General features: G+C 43.3%; 1 protein-coding gene across 3 annotated transcripts in view; it reads right to left on the bottom strand.

Moving 5' to 3' along the window:
• Window positions 1–929: 929 nt before the first annotated feature.
• The window catches only part of GCN1 (GCN1 activator of EIF2AK4), a 41,902-nt gene continuing 21,486 nt past the window's right edge, over window positions 930–21,345 (bottom strand). For 2 of the 3 annotated variants that reach the window (XM_082065901.1, XM_082065899.1), the window contains exons 30-58: window positions 21,115–21,304; window positions 20,695–20,765; window positions 19,727–19,892; window positions 18,605–18,799; window positions 18,166–18,412; window positions 17,424–17,545; window positions 16,999–17,113; window positions 16,339–16,518; window positions 15,779–15,999; window positions 14,990–15,058; window positions 14,702–14,840; window positions 14,396–14,592; window positions 13,907–14,049; window positions 13,023–13,140; window positions 12,653–12,868; window positions 12,147–12,311; window positions 11,566–11,727; window positions 11,029–11,121; window positions 10,635–10,778; window positions 9,395–9,664; window positions 8,989–9,102; window positions 8,244–8,474; window positions 7,474–7,667; window positions 6,772–6,886; window positions 5,560–5,656; window positions 4,593–4,741; window positions 3,918–4,022; window positions 2,185–2,403; window positions 930–1,624 (exon numbers count right to left, since the gene is read on the bottom strand). In XM_082065901.1, coding sequence (XP_081922027.1) covers window positions 1,499–1,624; window positions 2,185–2,403; window positions 3,918–4,022; window positions 4,593–4,741; window positions 5,560–5,656; window positions 6,772–6,886; window positions 7,474–7,667; window positions 8,244–8,474; window positions 8,989–9,102; window positions 9,395–9,664; window positions 10,635–10,778; window positions 11,029–11,121; window positions 11,566–11,727; window positions 12,147–12,311; window positions 12,653–12,868; window positions 13,023–13,140; window positions 13,907–14,049; window positions 14,396–14,592; window positions 14,702–14,840; window positions 14,990–15,058; window positions 15,779–15,999; window positions 16,339–16,518; window positions 16,999–17,113; window positions 17,424–17,545; window positions 18,166–18,412; window positions 18,605–18,799; window positions 19,727–19,892; window positions 20,695–20,765; window positions 21,115–21,304 — 4,573 coding nt within the window. In that variant the 3' untranslated portion in view covers window positions 930–1,498. The remainder of the gene's footprint in view (window positions 1,625–2,184; window positions 2,404–3,917; window positions 4,023–4,592; window positions 4,742–5,559; window positions 5,657–6,771; window positions 6,887–7,473; window positions 7,668–8,243; window positions 8,475–8,988; window positions 9,103–9,394; window positions 9,665–10,634; window positions 10,779–11,028; window positions 11,122–11,565; window positions 11,728–12,146; window positions 12,312–12,652; window positions 12,869–13,022; window positions 13,141–13,906; window positions 14,050–14,395; window positions 14,593–14,701; window positions 14,841–14,989; window positions 15,059–15,778; window positions 16,000–16,338; window positions 16,519–16,998; window positions 17,114–17,423; window positions 17,546–18,165; window positions 18,413–18,604; window positions 18,800–19,726; window positions 19,893–20,694; window positions 20,766–21,114; window positions 21,305–21,345) is intronic. The other variant, XM_082065900.1, reaches the window with a different exon arrangement.

Raw genomic sequence — 21,345 nt, 5'->3', positions numbered from 1 at the left:
GTGGTAAAACAAGGGGTAATGGGTTCAAACTGGAACACAAGAGGTTCCACTTAAATTTGAGAAGGAACTTCTTCTCAGTGAGGGTGGCAGAGCCTGGCCCAGGCTGCCCAGGGAGGTTGTGGAGTCTCCTTCTGTGCAGACATTCCAACCCGCCCGGACACCTTCCTGTGTAACCTCATCTGGGTGTTCCTGCTCCATGGGGGGATTGCACTGGATCCCTAACATTCTATGATTTTGTGTGATTCTTCTCTCCTCATGGTCTAAGCCACTCAGACTTACATGCAAGGTAGATTCTCCCCCTGGATACCACCCACCCACTTGAAACAACAAATCTTAATGCTCTGGCTTCTCAGGTGCAACCAGTTTCTGTGTAGTTTCATTAAATAGATAAGGCTTACTTAACTATTACTCTACATAGAATGCAAAGCTCATTTTTCCTTCTAAAATTTGCATTCTGCAACAAGATTTTCACCATATCCATCAAGTGGCATAAAAGGTATTAATAAATAAAAATAAACTTCTAAGAAAGAAGTATATGTGGCCAGATAATACAAAATACTGGTTTTGTTGAGCAGTGGAACTCGTTGACAAAAAAAAAAAATCTGTATGTTGGAAATGTGAATCCTTCTTGTGAAGCCTTTGAAGACATAAAAATAGAAGACTTCTCACACGTTGAACAACTAAAAAGCTGTCTGTAGTCAAAAATATTTTGGAAATTAATAGGAGTAATTACTTACAAATTTCATTAAATGTCATGTCTGGCTTGGTGTTAAGCCCTAGCTTGTCTCAGTTTTGCAAAAGATTTTTATAGATTACAGCGCTACCCACTCTACAAACCATATGCCCTAGAAAATGCAGGTCCAAAAAAATAAATCACAGTGTAAGCTTGTTGACAAATGAGTTTGCAAAAAGAACAGTGTACACCAGAATGGATCAAAGTCAGAGCCTTTATTAAATGTTCCTTCTTTAAACAGACTGCATTTAATCCCCCTTTCGCATTTGCAATTTCTAAGGCTATTTTAAATACTTCGTTTTACAGGGATTTTCACTCTTCAGAACCGTCACAAGCAGCAAGTTAGCAGTACGCAAAAACAATATGCTTTAATCACTGAGTTCTATTCCTGCTTCACAAGGTCTGTGGAAAAGACTGACAGTACTTCAGTACTGGATTTTTTGCACAGACCCGGGAAAGGAAATAGATGTCACCAGAGTTTAAGCCTGATGTGCTCTAGCCACATCTCACAGTTGGCCACAATTTACCATTATTGATTAGTATATCTGTTTCTTGCAAATTATCTGTTTCAAAAGGGGACCAAATTTTCAATTTTCACCTAATGCGGGTCTAATTAAGGCTATTCTGGTATATTTGATACTAAAATACTCTCTGGGAGTCCTTTTCATTAAATCCTGTCAGAATTATCATTTTCAAAAATGAAAACATTTAAAATAGGTGTTTGAGTTGAAATGCTGATGCAGCGGCCGGGTCAGTGTTTTCTTATCACGTCAGTATAGTGTCATCGATCTGTTCCTCCGAGTCCGCCTGGGCCGCCAGCTTCCTCAGAGATCGCCTGCAGCTTTCGTTGAGAAGCTCCAAGCTGGCAGCATCTAGAATCTTGGAAACCGACTGTGGAAGGAAGACAATGCCAATTAGCGAATGGAAGCGCCGTAAAAGCTGTATTTATCTAAAATCTTTCAAACGTACCAAAATCCTTCATCTGGTTTTACGATTCCGGACACGGGAACTATCCAAAAGTAGCTAAGACTTAGAAAAGCAGTCTGGAAATGGCTGTATGAAGTAGTCCATCCCAAAATACTCTCTCTAGCAGCACTACTGCTGTGGTGGGATTATACAAGTGACAAAAGTACTGAAGTCACAGTCCCAGCTGAGGAACTACAGCACAGTAAGTGCTGAAGGCATTTTGAAAGCAAGGCTACCACGTTAAACATGGGAGTTATGTTAAACACCTTGACTTTAGTAATACCACACTGTATGGTTGTACAGTATTAGTATCACATATTTATTCAAGGCTTTGCACAAGAATACTGATACAGGTTTAAATCCAAACAGGAATGTCCCACTCCGGCTATTTCCTAACAGACTGAGGCTCCTGGCGCAACACCAAACCATATGCAGAGCAACGTGACACACCTCTACCAACCATCACATTTTCTTCTGTCTCATACCTCAAGCACTTCTTCACCCGCTCTCATCTTCAGAAGGTTGACAATAGCTTGGTCGCTGTAGGCTCTCACACTGGTGTTTTTGTCCTTTGTGTTGTCCAGAAGTGCTTTGAGAATTGGTTTAATTGTTGGAGGATCCAGTGAGGGAAGATGGTTTTTATTTGCCCACCAGATCATCTTTTCTGCCACTAGCTTTATGTCACTGGATGAGTTCTGGAGACACTGAAGAAGACAAAGATGGACTTAAATGCAGATATACCAAGGACAGGTATTTAAAGCAGTAGTTAATATTTTTAATATTTAAGTCTTTTAAACTACAACAAGAAAACCGAACAGTTTTCAACTCACATGTACACATGAGATAAACTTGTTAGCACCAAGTCTGACTGAACTGTGTAACAGTAAAAGAAGATCAAACCCTGAAAACAAGACACATTTTCAAAATAAAACTTCTAAAAATGTGGGTGGCAACAGGGTCATAGGCTTCTGTCAACTCTCAAGGAATGACAATGACCACTAAGCGCCGCAAAAGCACCTCTAAAATACACTCAATCAGCAGCAACAGCCAAGTCAGTCTCTGGTTGGAGTATCAGGCGCATTTCAACAGTGGATTAAATTTTAAAATCTAAAAAAAAGTAGAGCTTTGTATTTTTTATTTAATCTCAACATATTTAAAACATGAAAGCTGATATCTGAATGTCAGCTGCATTAGTACTTGATAACAGTATGGTGACAATGGTGATACTTGGATTTTAATGCAATACTATGATAGAAATTAATATATAAATGTAGGATTTCAAACAAAAAGTCTGCTTTGGAGAATGATGGTCTGCATCACATCAGTTTGCATGTTTGGTAGTTTTTTAAATAAATTGAAAATAAATGTAAAGCCTGAAAATGTAACACATTTTATTTACAGTAAAGATGACAGGCAACGGAAGCAGCAGGTCTCCTGCTCTAGTGCTACTCCTATCTCCCTATCTTTTCTAAAACGTTAAAAACATCCAGAGGTTCTAATGTTTAAAATTCAAATCCTGTCTACCATGAGGGATACTTTCATGGGGAGGGAAAAAAACAAAACCACACATACACAAACCCCACAAACAAAAGAAAACCACAACACAAACCCAGAACACCCAAGAAAGAAAGGACTTGTGAGGTAGAATATTTAAATATATGTCAATTGAAAAAAGCATTAACTTCAATACTCTCTTAGCTCAGTCTTTGGAATATACTCCCTTTCACAAAAGTGGAAGTCAAGGAGACCTGCAGCAAAAACAGGTAAGAGTTGGTATTTGGTACATTTCTAGCAAAGGCCCTTTGACCTTTAGCAACCTTAAAAAACTGATAACTCCCCCCCACCTCTTTCCTCCTCTGACAGCTGTTTGTTTTGTTACTGCCAAGGAAAAAACAAATTCCTAAGAATTGAAACTTAAGTTTACCAAGGAAAGATCAAAAGTCAAATTTCCATATTACAGCAGGGGTAGTGGTATTGTATGCACAGCTGCAAAGCAGGCTGATAAAGTGATTCTGGCTGTATTTTGCCACAAAAAGAGCTATCTAGATTTTCATGGATCAGGGGATTTAGAGCTTCCCAAGCTAAAGCAACCAAGCTTTCAGTTTTCATGCTGGTTACCACACAGAAATTTGACAGAGAAAGCCCCCCTTGAGTTAGATCCAACAAAGAGTCAGATGACAGGACAACACCGCCAGGTAGCTCTCGGAAAATGTCTTACCTTGATGAAGAGGCTGGAAAGCTTTGGAGGCAGGTTCCCTCCTTCTTCCATGTGGTATTTCATAAGGAAGCCCATCCCTCTGATGCCACTAACTGCAATGGGAATCTTCAACATAAAAATCGGTGTTACTAGAGCAGAGTTCAGTGGCCTGTATAACCGTGCCCACAGACACATCGACTAGTGAGCTGCTGCAGAAGGCTACATAGATCTTTAAAAGCTGCAGCATGCAAAGCAGGAAAATACTGAATTAATATTACTGGGTAACGAGAGAACTACGAGCCATATGGAATAAGGTGGCAGGCCCCACAGAGCCCACAAGCTCCCTACAACAAATTACTCATTCAACCCTAGATTTAAGATCTTCCTCCTAAAATGAAATATTGTGTGTAAACCTGTCTCGTGAACAAGAACTTTAATAGGGGAACAGAAGCATAATTCCAGTGAAAGCTACTCTGCACGTGTAGATTATTTAATCTTCATCTCCACAGAGATCAGAACTTGAATCACAACAGTCATGTAATTTCATTCTAAAACTGCATCTAGCCAAGGGACAATCTTAACACAGCACTTGGGGATTTTTGTTCTGTCTGGTACCACAGTGAACTTGCACACCTTTTAAAACTACTCCGCACAAGAGCTTCCAACAGAACTGCCCCACTCTTGTGCAGCACTCACCCTGTCAGCAGTAGCATTGCTGAGGATCATCTCCTGGACGCTGTTGTAGTATTTGGGGGAACACAGCCTGCTAGGAGCAACGCTGACAGCCACCGAGAGAGCCAGGCTGCGGCCGTGCCTCACCATCCAGTCGATGCCAGAGACATCTGCTGCAAGTGGAAAAAAAGAACAGATACCCATTCCTCTTCATTTAAGAAAGCTTTTGTCTGTTTGTCAGTTCACTTCCACACAATGAAATAATAAGCAGCATCTAAAGCAATGCCTTGCTTCCTCCACTCCTCCCAAAAAACCACAGACTGCTAACATGCAACACCTCTACCAGACAGGAACACCACAGCAGATATGGAAACCAGACATAGGTGACTGTCTTGTTCAATGCTGTCCTGCCCACATCACTTAGTGGATGAAACAGTTTGGCATTGGAATTACACAAGCTTTGGCTCTCTAATATAAAAGTCATCTGTAATTTGAAAGCAGATAACATATTCCCTTTTTAATTCCATTGAGAATAGTCCCATAGCACTCCCAACCACTCTGAGTTCCTATAAAACTCATGCTTTAATCTGACTTAGAGGCAAATTAGTTAATTCTCCAAAAGCTTCTGAAGCCATTGGATGTGATCCACCATGAGCCAACCTAGGGTCAGTGTGTCATCAAAAGAAGCGGAATGGCCCCTCCTGTTCACCCTGCCTGAACATCCTGTCACCTCCCATCCTCTCTGTCAGCACTAGCGATCACTCAGCCGTGCTGGGACTTTCATCACCTCATCTGAAAACAAATAACCCCAAATTACAAGCACCACCCTGCGCTCGACTATGTACCACGGTGCACAGATGAACAGCCACGAGCAAAGAGAAGTACAAGAAAATCTCGAGTGGAGATGCAGGTTTAAGATAAAGAGGAGGAACCTAAACAATCACCAAGTTTGCCTGAACCAATTCCAGTCACCGTAAACAGCTTCACCTACCCAGTAAGTGCTGGTGGAGAACAGTGCTGAGCTCCTCTTCCGACAGAAATGCGCACAGCTCTGCCAAGCAGCCGGCCGAGGCCATGCGGGTGGCATCCTGAGGGGGAGAGGAAGAGAAGAGTAACACCCGCTGAGCTCAATACTCAGAGACAAGGAGCAAGAGCAGCAAGTGACAGGAGATGATATGAAATAGGAGGAAACATTTTAGTAGATACCCTTTCACTCCTGTTACCTGTGGGTTTCTCAGTTCCTAAGGTTTCTTGTACATTAACGGAACTTAAAGCCAAATCCATAGTCAAAAAAAGCCAGCAGAGAAGTGTTGGAGATCTCATATAAATTCTGATTTGTTAAATGGAGAAGTCATCAAGATGAAAGTGAATGTTTTAAAAGATGTGTTAAGAGTGAAGCTTAGGTTCACAGTCTAGAAAGTATGTGTTACTTCCAGCCATCTCTAGATGAGCTTATCTCTGTGATAAACTCACACTACTTTTCATTTAAAAGTGCCAGGTTTTGGTGTTTTGGCTGGCCTATGTGACAACCCCAGCGCTATTCCTCCCCACCCTGACACTTATTATCCAGTGGGAATTTTTCAGTTTTTTTATTCTAGCATGCCAACAGTTGCATGTCTATTAAAACATAACACAGAAATTACTAGGTGATTAATTTTAGTCTCACAGATGATACTGTTGCTATCTGTCATGTACAGAAGACCCTCTGTTAAATGTGGAGAGCTTCTTACTCATCGAAAAAAAATCTGCCGTTATCTGAAAAATATCTCACACTAAATGATAAACCCACCTGAGAGCCTACAAATGCACACATGTGCATATAGTGAAAGTACTGCAGGTTTTCTCCAAGATAAAAAGAAAATCCTGACTTCAGAGCTGCCGGTCAAACCCACATATATGGTTGCTAAGGAAACATTAAACTCACAGATTTTCAGAGTTACCAGTGATTGGCTACAACTCTCTAATTCTTGCACCTGACTCTCAGCTAAGACACTTCAAGGCACCAACAAGATCGATTTTACAGGACATACTCAGTTTAGTGAGTAATGCCCAACCACATGCTTCTTTATATAAGTTTCTTTCCACTCTATCATTAGTAATTTTCCCCAGAAGTTATTTTAGAAAATAATTCTGTTAGAAAGTTCAGATTTTCATTTTAACACTGTCCACAGCAGGGATGCTTTGCAGCTGGCTGCAGCCGTACCTCATCGTGTCCCAGCATCCCCAGAAGCACTGTGCTGATGTTCTTCCTGATGGCAGCATCTACTTTTGCACCAGCTCCTCGTGTTACAAACCGCAGGGCTTGCAGCATCGTGTCCCTGGAAGTGATCACAACGGACAGTCAGACACTGCCTTGCCCCAAAGAAGAAACTGAGCTCCGCATACCAGTACCAGTTCCTTACACAGCAGTTACACTGATATTCCTTACAGTTTAGGAGACTGATACTCTCTGCACTGCTGAAAACTCCATGATAGACAACATTTCCACGCTTTGTGTCTCTGCTACAATTTAAATATTTTCTGACTATTCAAATATTAAAAAAATTCTCCCATGAGGAAGTTAATTTCTTAGGGATCTGTGCACTTAGGATACAACAGCTGCATTACTTCAGGTCGGATTGACAACTGAAACAGTCTTGTATCTGAAAGTGAGCTGCAGTGGGTTGTTCAGGGCAGGAGAACCAGGCCGATGTGGAGCAATGCTTCCCCGAGAAACTGTCACAGCTCTGACCCAGGACATCCCTTCATCCATGTTCTTTGGTTTACAACCCTTGAGTAACAGTTAACACTGTTCAACTAATAAGTAAATATTACTCTCAGAACTAAGGGGGTTTTGTTCATTCATCCAAGCCCTTTCTTCCGTCCTTAGTTAGCAGAAAGGCCTGAGGTATCACCCACAGCTCACCTGATGGCAGAGTCATCACTGGAACGAATTCCATTCAGCAGCTCCGTGAAGAGAGGATCCACTTTGACATGGATGACGATGAGTTTACCAAGAGCATCAGCAGCTTTAAGGCGAACAGCACGGTTTGAGTCTTGTAGGGCTTTGGTGAAGGTTGTTTGCAACTGCGGCAAGAATGGTTTCAGGGCAATCTCAACCTGTACCAGAGAGGAGAGAAGGGAAAGTGGTGCAGTCAGGTCTGAAACAGCGGTTAAAATCAAAGCCTGACCTCTTCCGTAGCAGTTTGGTATCACAAGTAGCCCTTACTCAGATCTAACACACTGCTAAAATAGCAAAAACGTGAAACAATACTTTACCACAAGACTTTTAACTTTTTCAAATCTTATTTTCTGCACACTGACATACAGGAGTCATGCTGCAAAATTTTACACTGTCATGAACAACCTTTTGTACACTAAAGCTCAAAGATACATAAATGATCATCTCTGCACTTAATTCATAAAGATGGTGGACACAGGAGAGACTAATTACATGGTAGTTTTTAATCACCTGAAAGTGGGACTGACATTTAGCAATACTTCTAAGAAGCCCAGTGATTCAAGCATTGGGGCTTTTTTGATAGGCCAGGAGCTGCTGGGAGAATACAACCCAGTACCAGTGCCACACCGAAATATCAAATCCACCTGAGCTGTGTTTACACAAAAGGCAACAAATATTTCTGAAGGTTACCATGGCAAACATTCACAACAGCAGTCAATTACTTTGAATCTTACCTTAGCTAAAAGAAGGCTTAATGTTTCAAGCAGAGCCACCTTGACATTCCAGCTGAACCGATCTCCCAGGATCCGAATCAGTGGCCCAGTAATGCTCACCACAGATGGTTTAAGAGCTTCAGCAGAAGTCAGCTTAATAACCAGCCCTAAGGCCTTTGCTGCCTCCTCCTTCTGCTCTGGATTACCAGTTAAAACACCTTCCCGCAGCACCAGGAGTATGGAAGTCACTCCCTGTCACGAAGATGGGATAAGAAAGCTTAGACGCTAAGATGCAAAAAATGCGTATCTTATTTTTGCTCCCGTTATACACCAGATGCACAGACTTGGAGAGTTTCTCTCAATTTCCTGTTGACCTTCAGCTGCCTGCTTCCACATTTACAGAGCTACTTTTATTTGGTTTGATTTCATGCATCTATGCCTCACTAAGCCAGTTGCTATGAGAAAAGTGGTGGCGGCTCAGGCAATTTTTAAACCAGAGAAATTTGGCACAGAAGTCCAGCATTACTCCCCCACAGAATGCAGTGAGCAACCATGACTTACGTGCATAACAGAATTGTCAAAGATCTTGTTACAAAAGGAGTCTTCTGTGGGGTAACAGCAGCAGTGACCTACTAAAAGCCTCTCTACAGGTTTGGAATGCCCAGATAGTCACTGCTTCTAATAGCTGTAAAGTTGTATCGACCAGTTCCCCCAAAAGACAGGGTATTTTGGCTGTAACAAATCCATGCTCATTGTGGCCCTTTACCTTCTTAGGAATACAGAATCCTGGCACATGTTCGCCTTTGGCCTCATTCCCTACGGTCCGGATATCCCTGTGCAGGTCCTCAATGAGAGCAAGCTGGTTCGCAGCGTCTAATTTCTGCAGGAGAGAGAGGGAAGACAAAGATGAGGCAACCAGCTGTTCTTTGCGAATTCTTCTCAGGTGTGTCAAGAGAAGGCACCTGCTTCCTGCCTCCTCCAAAGACCTGGCTACTGGCTCACAAAGCTGAGGCCAAGCTCATCTTAGAAATCTCAAATCTTTGCAGCGTTTGCAGATATAAATGTAGCTTACAATCAGATCAGCAGGTTCGATTTAGACAGTATTTTACCAGTTATCCCCGTTTTCTCCTTGACAGGCATTACCACTGTAACCTTTTTCGGCTGCCTCTCACCTTGGTGATGGAATTAAGCGCATCCCAGCTCTCATTCAAAACTACAGGGTTGGTGTCATTAAACAGACGGATCAAGCCTGAAACCAAGCTCTTCAGATGACCGGTGTAATCTGCTTTTGTCTTGGAGCAGTAGATATTCAGCATGACAGCTGCTGCCTGTCTCATTCCCAGCTCAGGGCTGCGGGTAGCTTCAAGTAAATCTTCAGTTATAATTCTTTGTCCAGCGTCATCTTCCACAGACAGGATTACAGACTGGCAGTTTGCCATCTCCTAAAGAGTCCAAATTAACTTCACATTAACTCTCAAATAGAACAAAGCCAAATTTAGCCCCTGGCTTCCCCATGTTATCCACAGCATTATGTCTTGGAGAGATACTACAACATACCCTGCTTGCTAATCATTTCTCAATAAATAGCTGGTCGTATCACCATTAAAGGCTCAACTCAGTCCTGGAGCAGAGCTAAGTATATGACCAACTCTCAAAATCTAACAAGTGACCAAACTCTGTGGAACCCATTGCTGAGCAGGTTGCTTTCCAGCTGCAGAAGGGCTAATTTACAGAAATTAGAGTAGCTCAGTCTCCCCCATCTTACTCACCCGAGAGACTGTGAATCTTGTCAGATAACAGTTTTTTGATTTGGATAATTTAATGTTGTGCGTCATAATACTAATTACAAGCCGGTCTGTGGGTACATTAGAGATCTCCAGGTAGACTTGGGGCTAGAAGCTGATCTAATGGGCATCTACAGCAGACAGACAACAGGACTCTGTCACTCACATTCCTGATTCACCAACTTATTGTCTATCCGCAATCAGAACTCCAGGATGTTCTCTGGAGTCCAAGTATCAGATGTTTCGGAAAGCAGTAGGGGAGCAGCGCTGCATGCAAAACAGGAGATTTCCTCCCTTCAGCCCTTTAATCTCTCAGTCTTCTATACCAAGAATAAATACAAAGTTAACTAGACACTCTGGCAGTCCTCCAAGAATAAGTAAACTGAGAATTATATCTTGTTGCAGGCGAAAGAGACTTTTATGTGGATACAAATAGATTTGGAAAGCATACGTTTTTCGACTCACAATATGCCACCAGGCAAAAAGACTCATCCTGAAGAAGCTAATGGACCGAATTAAAACATGCAATCTGTGACTCCAGAGAACACGGGTTCTGTGCGGGGAAGCAAACCCGAAGCTCTATCTTGAGGCAGCCTGTCATAACAAAGAGCTGAGCCGTGCTACTTGCCAACTGCTCTTCACTGGTCCCCAGCTTCTCTTTCAGCGCAGACATCATAGCAGGCAGGATGACACCCAAGTGCCGTGTCAGAGCGTCCCCTGCCACCGACGAGAGGAAAGCCAGCACACGGGTGTTCACTGGGGGAGTAGTCAGCTAAAAAAGAGAAAAGCCCAAAAATATGAGACAAGCAGAAAGTTTTTTCAGAAGGAATCTCACTTCATCCACACCATGAAAAATGTCTAAATATAAACACATGACAACCCAGACGACAATATTTTGAGCACAAAATCGGAAGAAAATTTCAAACTACGCTCTTCCTTTTGGCATAACAGTCCAAAGAAAACTGGCAGCAAGCAGAGGAAAAAGCACAGTTCTGAAGTTTAAAATTTGTTCCCAATTTTACCTTTGGCACCAAATAAGGCAGCACCACACGGCTCTTGACAGCCATGACTTGTTTAAGACCATCCACAGCAAAGTCAGATGTCTCTTCATTATCCTACAGGGAAAGAGAAAGTCACAAACCTGAGAGATGATTCGTGACACAGCAAGTGAAACCACATTTCAAGTGACAGTTTGCCATGAGATCACATCACCAACACACAAGTCCTTCTATCCAAAAATGCTCTCATATTATCTAGCAAAAACCCAGACCAAGCTCTTCTGTCACATCAGGAAGATTTTCTGTGTCAGGAATGATGGCCAAGCAATTCAGGCAGGTGATGATGGCAATTCCCTAGCAGAGCCAGGGGGAGGAATTCCCAGGCCTGTGCTTCAGCCATGAGACCTTCCCTACCGATGGCTCCATGGAGGAGGCAAAATAGAATAGCCATTCCCTGCAAGGTCTGCCACTACAATCCTGCTTCTCCTTTAAGCCAGTTATTCAAAACCTGTCGCACAACATCACTAATTGAGCTGCTGACTAATGCTGAGCAATGCTTACCAGCTGCTTCAGCAAAAATGGCAGGATATCTTCAAGAGCTTGATGGCCAATTGTTGAGTGCAACTGTTCGAATGTTTTAGCTGCAGCCTCTCGGACTTCTTCCAGAGGGTCACAGAGCGCTTTTCTCACTGTAGGAACCAGGGATTCGGAGAAAAGCAGTACCTGAAGATGCAGAGATAGATTTGCAGAATGTCTAAAGCACAACAGACACATGCATCTCAGTAAAGTAGCTAAGAATGCAGAATTTGTACAACTGAAACTAAATTGCAGTTTGCTTGAAATATATTGGAAGAAAAGTAGGATTAATCAATACAAATAGTTGCAGAGCTTTAAGGCTACCTAGTGGATGATTTCTATTATTATATCTCATAAAAGTCAGAACTGGGCAATGTTTTAAATTTACCAACAGACACACAAATGCTTACATTTTCCTGAACAACAGCTCACGTTAGTTATAAGCCCTGAGTTCAGTCCATAAACCAAGTCCGGCACAGCTGTATTATTCTGTCTCAACTGCAATACCTGTGCCATAACATAGATACCTCAGAAACTGGAGATTTCCCCTTCCACATTTAACTCACCGCGTCCCTGCTGGTGGATTTCATTATCTCGCTCAACCCAATGCAGACTCCTTGCCTCTCATCACTCTTGTCTGACCTCAGTCCTTCTTCCAGAATAGGAATGATCTCAGGAAGGATCTTCTCTCCTAACTTTCGGACAAGGTCTCCTAATGTCCGTGCTGCAACCTGTCCCCAGAAATGTATTAATTAACTATTTTCCCGTTTTATAAACTTAAGAAGATGAACTGTGAGCAAATATTAACTTTTGACCATAAACCACTGTTCACAGTATAGACAGAGTAGTAGGAATGGAAATACTACTGTTGTAAGTAACCATAGCAAAATGGTTTTACTGTCATCACAGTTGCCGTCAGCAAAGAGAGAACTCAGACATACTCATGGTTTAATTAATTGTTAAATTAATGACAGCTTTGGAGTGATTTATAGGAAAGAATTATCCTGTGTTCTTCAGAAGTGAGATCACACAGTCACCTGCAGTAACGGGAAGGCATTACTCAGTTTCTCACCGTTCGCTTATCTGCACAAGTACTGGCCAAGAATTTCAGCAGAAGCCCGAAGAGCGTTGGCAAAATTTCACGCAGCGTGCGAGGAGTGTTTGAGACCACGATCTTCCAGACGTGCAAGGAGGCCTGACGCACCACCAGCTGCGTGTCGGAGCGGCCCATGTACAGGCCTGCCAGCACCCTGTTCCTCCTCTCCACACCCAGAGCACTAATAATAGCCTGCAAAGAAATGGCACACAATTGTATTATCCGCTCCTGAAACTTACAATAAGAACAAGACACACGATTACCCAATTTGCCTTTCCATCAGGGTTTCCATGCTGATTTTTACAAAATTAAACACAAAGGCACCAACAGACACAAATAGCTTTACCTTGTTGGACTGGGCTGTTCCGAAGTTGTCATCCTCTGAGGCAGTTTCTGTGGTCATTTTTCCAGTGACTCCTGAGATATGGAACAGAAGATCTCCAAGCAGCTGAACTGAGCTAAACCTGGCAACGGGAGCAAGTCAAGTGTTACAAACGGGGTAATTCAGGCGGTACCTGTCCAAATATGACAGTATGTCAAAACCAGACAGGAGCAAAATGCAGGGCAAAGAGCTGGGTCAGCACCAAAACGCTGCACGGGCTGGTACGTCAGAGCAGTCTGCCCACACCACTGAGGAGCTGCACGCTAAAAAGAAAGGGAAGGAACAAATTCCAAGCTGATAGGGGCTGAGAGAATTCCTGTATCAAAGCAATGAATCACGGAATAGCCTGGACTCTACAAAGGACTGAGACACCAGCATCGGTCTCAATCCAGGGGATCCTCACCTGGGATAGGTGCACTCATCAGCGCTCAGCTGACACAAACCTTTTAGTACAGCTAATTTTTGAGCCATTGCTACCAGCTGTGAGCACTCTACTGCACATTTCCACGCACAGGAGAACAATAACTTACTCAGCATTTTGAAAAATGAAAAACAATATAGGAGAGCTACATATTGCCACATCAACTGCCTTGGAAGTGCTTTTTGGAGTCACTACCAGAATTAATGATCTTGTAGGAATGTGCTGCAGGTAAACCTAATCTACGGCTGGTAGGGCTTTGCGGACTCAGTGCTAGGAGGCTCATATTCAAATCAACAAGCAAAAAGAGAGACTTGCTTTTGCGTCCCAGGAGATCTCTGCATTTGCTTGAGGAGCAACAGAGTTGAAATCACACCAGTTTTCCAACCATGGAAGAGAACTGTCTGGGGGTGAGGTGGTTTTCTTTTACCTTATCCTCCACAAGTCATCAAACAGGCCATCCTCGAGCTGCGGCAGGAGAAGCGCAATGGCAGTCTCGGCGTACATACTTATGATCCTCTGGCCAGCGCGCAGGGCCGTGTCCCGCACAAACTCATTCTCGTCTGCCAGTGCCTGAACAGGGAGAAAAGTGTCTGTGAAACTTTGGGGGTTTTTAAGCACAATACACAAAACCAGGTGGAGGAAAACAAAATGATGTTTTCTCTCTCAGCCATGAAAAGTAAATGAATGATGGAGTTGTGAATGCACAAAGGTGATTTCAAGAAATTATTTGTGACTACAAACAGAAGACAGCAAGCAAATCACTTGGCACACAAAATAATTTATAATTTAAATTCTTTTATATTTTGTACAGTCCAAAGCTGGACAAGTCTCTCCATGTCTCACAATTACTGTAAATGATGCTTAAAATACTCTAGAGCATTATTTTTATCCTCTAATAAATAAAACTCCTACGCACCTTAAGGATACAAGGAATGATGGGACCAACATAGGGAGTGAACTTGTCTCCAAAAGTAATTGGCAGGTAGTTGAACATCATGATATAACCGTCTCGTACATGAGGAGCAATATCCACTTTACTGGCAGTAGCTACAATCTCTGGCATAAGTTTCTCCAGCTTTTCTACCCCCAAACCAGCCATAACTTCAGCCAGACCTGGGGAAAAAAAGCAGGTAACACAGCTGAGAAACACAAAAAAAGAACAAGCTAATCTGATTTAATATGAGAAAGCTTGAGCTCAGTATTCAGCCACAGCTGTCCTCACCTTGAGCAGCACCAGATCGATCCACTGAGCTCTGCTCATATGTCAGTGTCTCCATCAGCCATGGCAACAAATCCTCAAAGCACGATTCTCCCATCCCCTTCACCATGGCTCCCAGCGCCTTTGCCGACACCGTACGCACCTGACAGACAAGAGGAACAGAGAGTTGCGAAATATCCTGTCAAATTCACTAAGACAGATGTGTCGGACTGATTACAGACCTACGGAAAATCAGGACAAAGTCTGACCCAATGCACTGAAATACAAATGGTATTTGTACAAAGGACGTACTTCAGGTACAGGATCCAGCAGAGATGCCTTCAGGCCGGGGGTCACACTGGGCAGGTAAGGAGCCAGATCCTGAAACAAAGAGCTCAAAGAGTAAGAACCAGATTCAAAACGAGAAAGAAACTGAAGTCACCTTCATGTAAAGGGCATTCAGCCCCTTATTACTAGCAACCATCCTCAACATCCTGAGAGTTTAATCAGTTGCTTTCACAATCTTGCAAACAAGCACACTGAATTGTTCTGCAAGTCCAGGAAACACCAGTTCTGTGCAGACCACTCAAAACCTTTTTTATGCTCACCCACAAGCTAGAGCCTTGTATCTAAGGAAAATCCAACACTATTAACATTTACACAAGGTTTAAAGGTAGAGATTATCAGCACCAACATTAAACACAGATCTTTCGCCTACAGCGAGGTTGTACAAATGCTTTTCAAACAAACCCTCGATCCATTTGTAAGCAGCTGATCTGTGTTTCACTGGTTCTGGTTTTGCTTGTTTGTTTGTTAAGGCATTTCTTATGTGGTAAAAATTACACGACCTTTTTGCAGGGATAAATCTGGTAATAACTAGATGACCAAAGTACAAAGCTGACAGTCTTAAGCACCTAAGAGTTGTCACGGTGTAGCCATTATTTATTCATTTACATACATTTGATTAAAGAAGCTTTGTGGATTCTAGTATTGTTTAACTTAACAGCAAAATCCCCAAACAAAATAAATTCTCCCTAGTGCTTGCTCTGTGATCTCCTATACAGCATACACAGCACACAGAGAGAATTTTTAGCCCCATACCTTCTGATCAGTCAGGGAGTACATGTTCCCAATGATCTGGGCAGCCATTTTCCTGGTGTCTGTGGAACGATCTTGAAAAGCTCTCTGGACGATCGGCATGATCAGCGCTAAGGATGGAGCATCAATGAAATGGACAAATTTGGTATCCAGTAGAGTCTGCAGGCACTTCTGGGTCTTCCTGGAGGGGTCAGTGAGAGCATCCAACAGAACTGGAGCGATTGCTGAACATTTTAAAAAAGGAAAGAAAAGATTTTATTCGTACATAAACCAAAACCACGTGTCAGGGTGAGCTTGTGTTCTCTCACGGGATACTGTAGACCCTTCTAAAGGAGCCAGAAGGAGAAGGACCGGGGGAACCCTCTTAACATCAGCTGTCAACATGGACAGGAGGATTCAAAAAGCTTTGAAGCAGACAGCTGCTGTTAAGCTTTCATGTCACTTTTCTAGGAGTAGTTTCATTTCTATAGAAGCCTGGTTTTAATCCTCAAGGTTGTGAACATAAACCTTGCTGTTATAAACCATGGTCACATCAGGACATCAAATACGCCAACGGTTCTTACCCAGGATCTCTGGATTCCGGATGACAGACCCAATCTGCCGCAGAGCTTGCTGTCCTGCGTTCTGCACCTTCACGTGCGAATCCGTGAGCACTTCAGTCAGTTTGGGCACAATATTGGGCAAGCAGGAAGAGAGCTGTTTGGGAGCACAGTATGCCATAGCCCCCAGCAGTTCCACCGATCCTGTGCAGGAAGGACACAAAAGAGAAAGAAAAATAGAAAACAATCAATACACACCATTAAAAAGAGGTATGAGGAGATGATCACATTTTCCTCAAACTCAAACCTAGCAGTTGGAGAACACACAGAATGTCTGAAATGCATTAAACTACTCTCTGCCTCTTAAAGACACTACAAACTATGTGTTTGGGGTATTTTTTGTAACAGGCAAAAGAAGTGGGGGAAGAAACTTCCAGTTTCTGGAGTATTTGGGGATAGACGGGATTAAAAACTGTCTTCTGAATCTGCTGGGAGAAAAAAGTTGCTCAAATGTGTCAGGGTACCCATTTTTATCTCAGAAGCTGCAAGTTCCACAGTTGCTTATGAGACAATAAACTATTAATATCACCGTCATCTGTAGAGATGAAGGAGTAAACCAGAGAACAACAGTGATGGGACCTTGTGGGATACTCTCAGTCACGTCTGTCAGATATTGGTCCATACCAGCTTTAGTTCTCCACGATTCCTCTTCTAGTGCTGCAAGAAGCGATGGCAAAACCAGCTTCACCCCGTGAGTGCTCAAGTTGCTCATCACGGCTTTGGCACAGTCATCTGCAGCCTCCAAGGAGAAGAGAACATTTACAAGCTGTGTCACAATGCGTGCTTTTTCCTTCCTCAGAGACTCAATGGGGACAAAGCCGTCATGTAAAATAGTGTCTAAGTACAATGATGCAGCTAGTCAAGTAGCTCCCAATTAATGGCCGATTAAATATGGTGCTTTCAGTTATTACGAAGATCAAATTGTTATTAGCAGTGTCTCAAGGGATAGGTCCCTTCTCAAATTTGCTTTGTTACAAACAGTATTCATATCTATTGCATTTCAGTTTTCTCTTAACACTCTATGTTCTCAGAAATTTAAGGCATCTTACCTCTCGCACGTACTGGTTCCCATCTCCAAAACAAAGCAGCAAGTGGGGGAGCACATGAACCACATAGGGCTCAAAGAGCTTTCCAAGCATGCTGCAGAGCATCTCAAAGGCAAACAGAGCCCCTACAGAAACAGAAAGGACACTCAGAATAAAATACAATTTCATTTAAAGATAAAATTTGCCAAATATCTGTAGAATTTCTCCAAAAGCACTTGGATCTCAGAGGTGAAAGTTTCTTGCCTTCTTGCACTTGTGACTAGTGCTGTGGTGGGGATTTCTGCTGTCAGAAAGGACAAGAAGCCCAGCACCATTAAAAACACGCACTGATCCCCTGAGCCCTCACTCAGGTAAGCAGAAATAAGGACAGGAAACAGCAGCAGCCAAAGGGACAGCCAGGCTGTGAGAGCCCCTCTGGACCGGCTGCAGGGGAACGTGTCCTGTCTCTCGGGGAGCAGGAGCCTCCCCAGCACCTCCCCCCATGAAAACATGAGGGAGGGAGCATGCATGTTGTCTGGGACCAGAAACCCTCCTTCCACCACAATGCAAACAGAGCAATTTTAGGACACTGTACACAATCAGTGGCCTCATGACAGACACTTCCCATTGCTTTCTCTGCAAACTTAAATAAAAGAAAAGTAGATAAACCAAGCACCGGGGTTCAGGTATCATTTGATCTGACCCCAGTGGTAGTAGGGATAAGAGAAATACTAAGTATTCCATGGGAAAAGCTTTTGTCCCTTACCCTCACGCCGACGGAAGTTCTTCTTGTCCTGGATAGCATCGGTCAGCGTGGTCATCATCTCCTGTTGCTTGAGAGAGAGGATGCCGAGGCCTTTCACCAGGCCTGCCAGCCCGTAAGCCGCACCTTTGCGCTCAGCGTACTTATCGGACTCTAAAAGCAGCTGCATGAGCTTCTGTATCATTCCTCCTGCATCCTCCTTAATTGCAGGCACCAGAGGTGGCAAACAGCTCGCCACTGACTCCTGAACCTGTAAAACAATCCGCCAGCTATCAGATCACAAAATATTAATCACCAACATAACTTCCCCCAAGACTGCACCTACAGTGACAGCTTCCCATCACCAGAGCTTTTTGTTCATCTCTCTTGACATTCCTGAAAGCATTATAGTGTTAACCCGCCTCTGCGAGGAACCTGAGGGCTCCTCCAAGGAGGCTCCTACCTGCTGAGATGGTGTGGACAAGGCTGCAATCAGTTTGCCAACAATTGGTTTCACTTTAGGGTCACTCTTGTCCAGATGTTTTGCCAGTGAACCCATGAGAATGACCACGCTTTGCCTGACAGCATCATAACTGGCATCAATAGGAGCATTTTTTAGGAATTCTTCAAACACTGGCAAGAGAGAGTTAACATTGTCCTGAAAAACAAAACCACAGAACTTGCCACCAGAGTCCACTCAGAATGCAATTTGCTATGCTCAATGGACTTGTTTGTTCTTCTCTGAGCCAACAAACTGAACAATTACACTGTATTTACAGTTCACTTCACGTGTCACATCACATAAAACCTTGCGCCACCCTCGCAGGCAACAAATATTTTCTGCTAGAGAGAAGTTAGCTCTTCAAAATCAGATCCCCCAAACCTGCCAGCATCATGTTCTGCCAGAAGCGACACAAGCTACTAGGCAAGGCTGCCAGCCTCAACTTCAGTGCCTGCTCTTTTGCTTGGTGCATTTGCAAAGGGAGAACAGAAAGATAAAATAAACCCCCCTGCTTTTCTAACAAAAAGAAAGAAAGAATGAATAGCACGAAAAATTTCCAATTGTCTCAGGCTAAAGTGCAGCGCTGTCCAGGAGACTGGCACACACAAGGAAATGAGAAGCTGAGCCACTTCCACCCCGCACATCTCCCCATCTAATGCTGCTGGAGAAGGGCTGGCCCTGACGAGAAGGATGGGCCTCGATTCTCTGAGTGGCTTCAGTTGAAGTAAGCCAATGATCAGCAAGCTTTCATGCTTTTCTTTGCATGAGGCCTGAAAGGGAATTCTCACCTCCCCAGGATTAAAAGATCTGTGGTCTAATTTTGCTTTTATTACTCTAGTTTTATACCATTTAAACTCTGGTCAATTCAGGGCTATTTCTTTTTTATAGCACCAACAGGGAAAAACTGCACTTCATCAACACTAGTCAATAACAGAACGACCCCGAATACGCAGAAATTCCTACTACATCCAAGTTTTCAGCAACCTCTGAGAAATAAAAAAAAATATCTATGGGCTCCAACACAGTATCTACATTTTCATTCCATCTTTTTCCACTGCTAGAGAGAGAAGTGTCCAGACTTACTTTGCCATGAGTGTTGAGCGTTGAAAGGGCTGCATCTAACATGCACTTCCTGACTTCGGGACTGCGATCGTTCAGCGCGTCCGGTACAAAGAACTGGAAGAGGGGCTTCACCTGCGAACTGTCCAGATGCTGCGAGAGCTTGTTGAGGGCCAAGGCAATGCCACACCTGGGAAGACGGTGAATTTGTGAGCTTACTGGCTTTTCACAGAATCTGCTTGAAGTCACAATCACATTTGCTACCAGCAATACATTACAAAAATTGAGAAAGAACCACTACAAAACCAAAGAGCGTCAAGTGTCCAACCTATGTGCGTTTCCTTACATAACCCTATGCTGCAAGTTCCTAAAAGGACAACAAACTTTCAGCCATATAATGACTTTTATCCCAATTAAACATTACAGATACATAGGCCAACAAAGACAGACGTTGGGATCACTTTGTCTGTTGCTAGAAAACAGCAGCTCCACAACAAGGTACATCAGCACTAACGAAGAGATTAGCTTAAGACAGGCAGTGAACAAGACAGTCCCCAATTAAACCTGTATAGAGTGTACAAGTCAACAAAAAGTAATTACCCAAACTGGAATTTATCCAGTTCATTAAGGCTCGCGCTGCTGCTCTTGAAACAATCAATTGCCCACGCAGAGACAGGAATACAGTAAGATAAGACAAAAATCAGACAGCCTGAGGGGGAAAAACTCCATTCTTATCAGAAGGACATAGAGAAGACAGCATCAAATATTTGATGGAACTGAGAGCATTTCAGTTCAGCCTGCCTAGCATGCCTGAGGGGCACAAATATTCTCTACCAGAAGGGAGCATAAAACCAGCAAGTGAATACAACCCCTTATATTTCTTTCTTTTAACACTCCCCTTTTTCTCCACTCCCTGAACTTCTAAATAAAAATCGGGAACATCTCATTTGGATGCACTGGAAGTGATGAGATCAGTCTGAGGCTGACTGTACCTTGCTTCCCACTGGTCAGGTGGCGATTCAGATATCACTCGCCCCAAAGCATCCAGAACCGGAGGCGGCCTCTGCAAGGAGAAACACGTCATCAGAATAACTTTCCCAAGGGCACTCCTGCAGAGAATGCTGCCAGCCGTACCTGCACAGAGGTGTGATACCGCTAGTGGAAAAGCATCATAAAAACCCAAAACAAGCAAAGAGCTGGGTTAGGCCTAAAATGACTTATCACCTAAGGCCTGTACAATGGTACCATTACTGGCTGACAACTTGAGGATCAAGACATTAAAGTCTGTGACAAGCTCAAACACAGCAACAGTGGGCTTCATGCACATCCTCAAGACAGATGAAAGGAAAAGCCATTAATAAAAGACACAAAATACAGCGCAAGCTTGTGCCTGTCAACCCCTCAGGACTTACGTAGAGCTTCTCCTGGTAAATCTCCGTCAGTTTATTCATGACCTCTGCTGCTTGGTTTCGATATTGAGCTACAGCTCTGGAAAGAGCTTCAGCGCCCGCTTGTCGCACTGCCTCTTCGTGGTAGATGACGTCTTTGATCAGCAGGGAACAGAGGTCAGGCTGCAGCTCCAGACCCATGGACTCCCACAACCTGCAGCGCACACGGAGAGCTGACGGATCAGCCTTCAGCAA

Source organism: Streptopelia decaocto (assembly GCF_964273445.1).
Source record: "Streptopelia decaocto genome assembly, chromosome: 15".
NCBI lineage: Eukaryota > Metazoa > Chordata > Aves > Columbiformes > Columbidae > Streptopelia > Streptopelia decaocto.
Note: the sequence above shows the minus strand (reverse complement) of the source record. Positions and strands in the feature narration are given on the sequence as shown.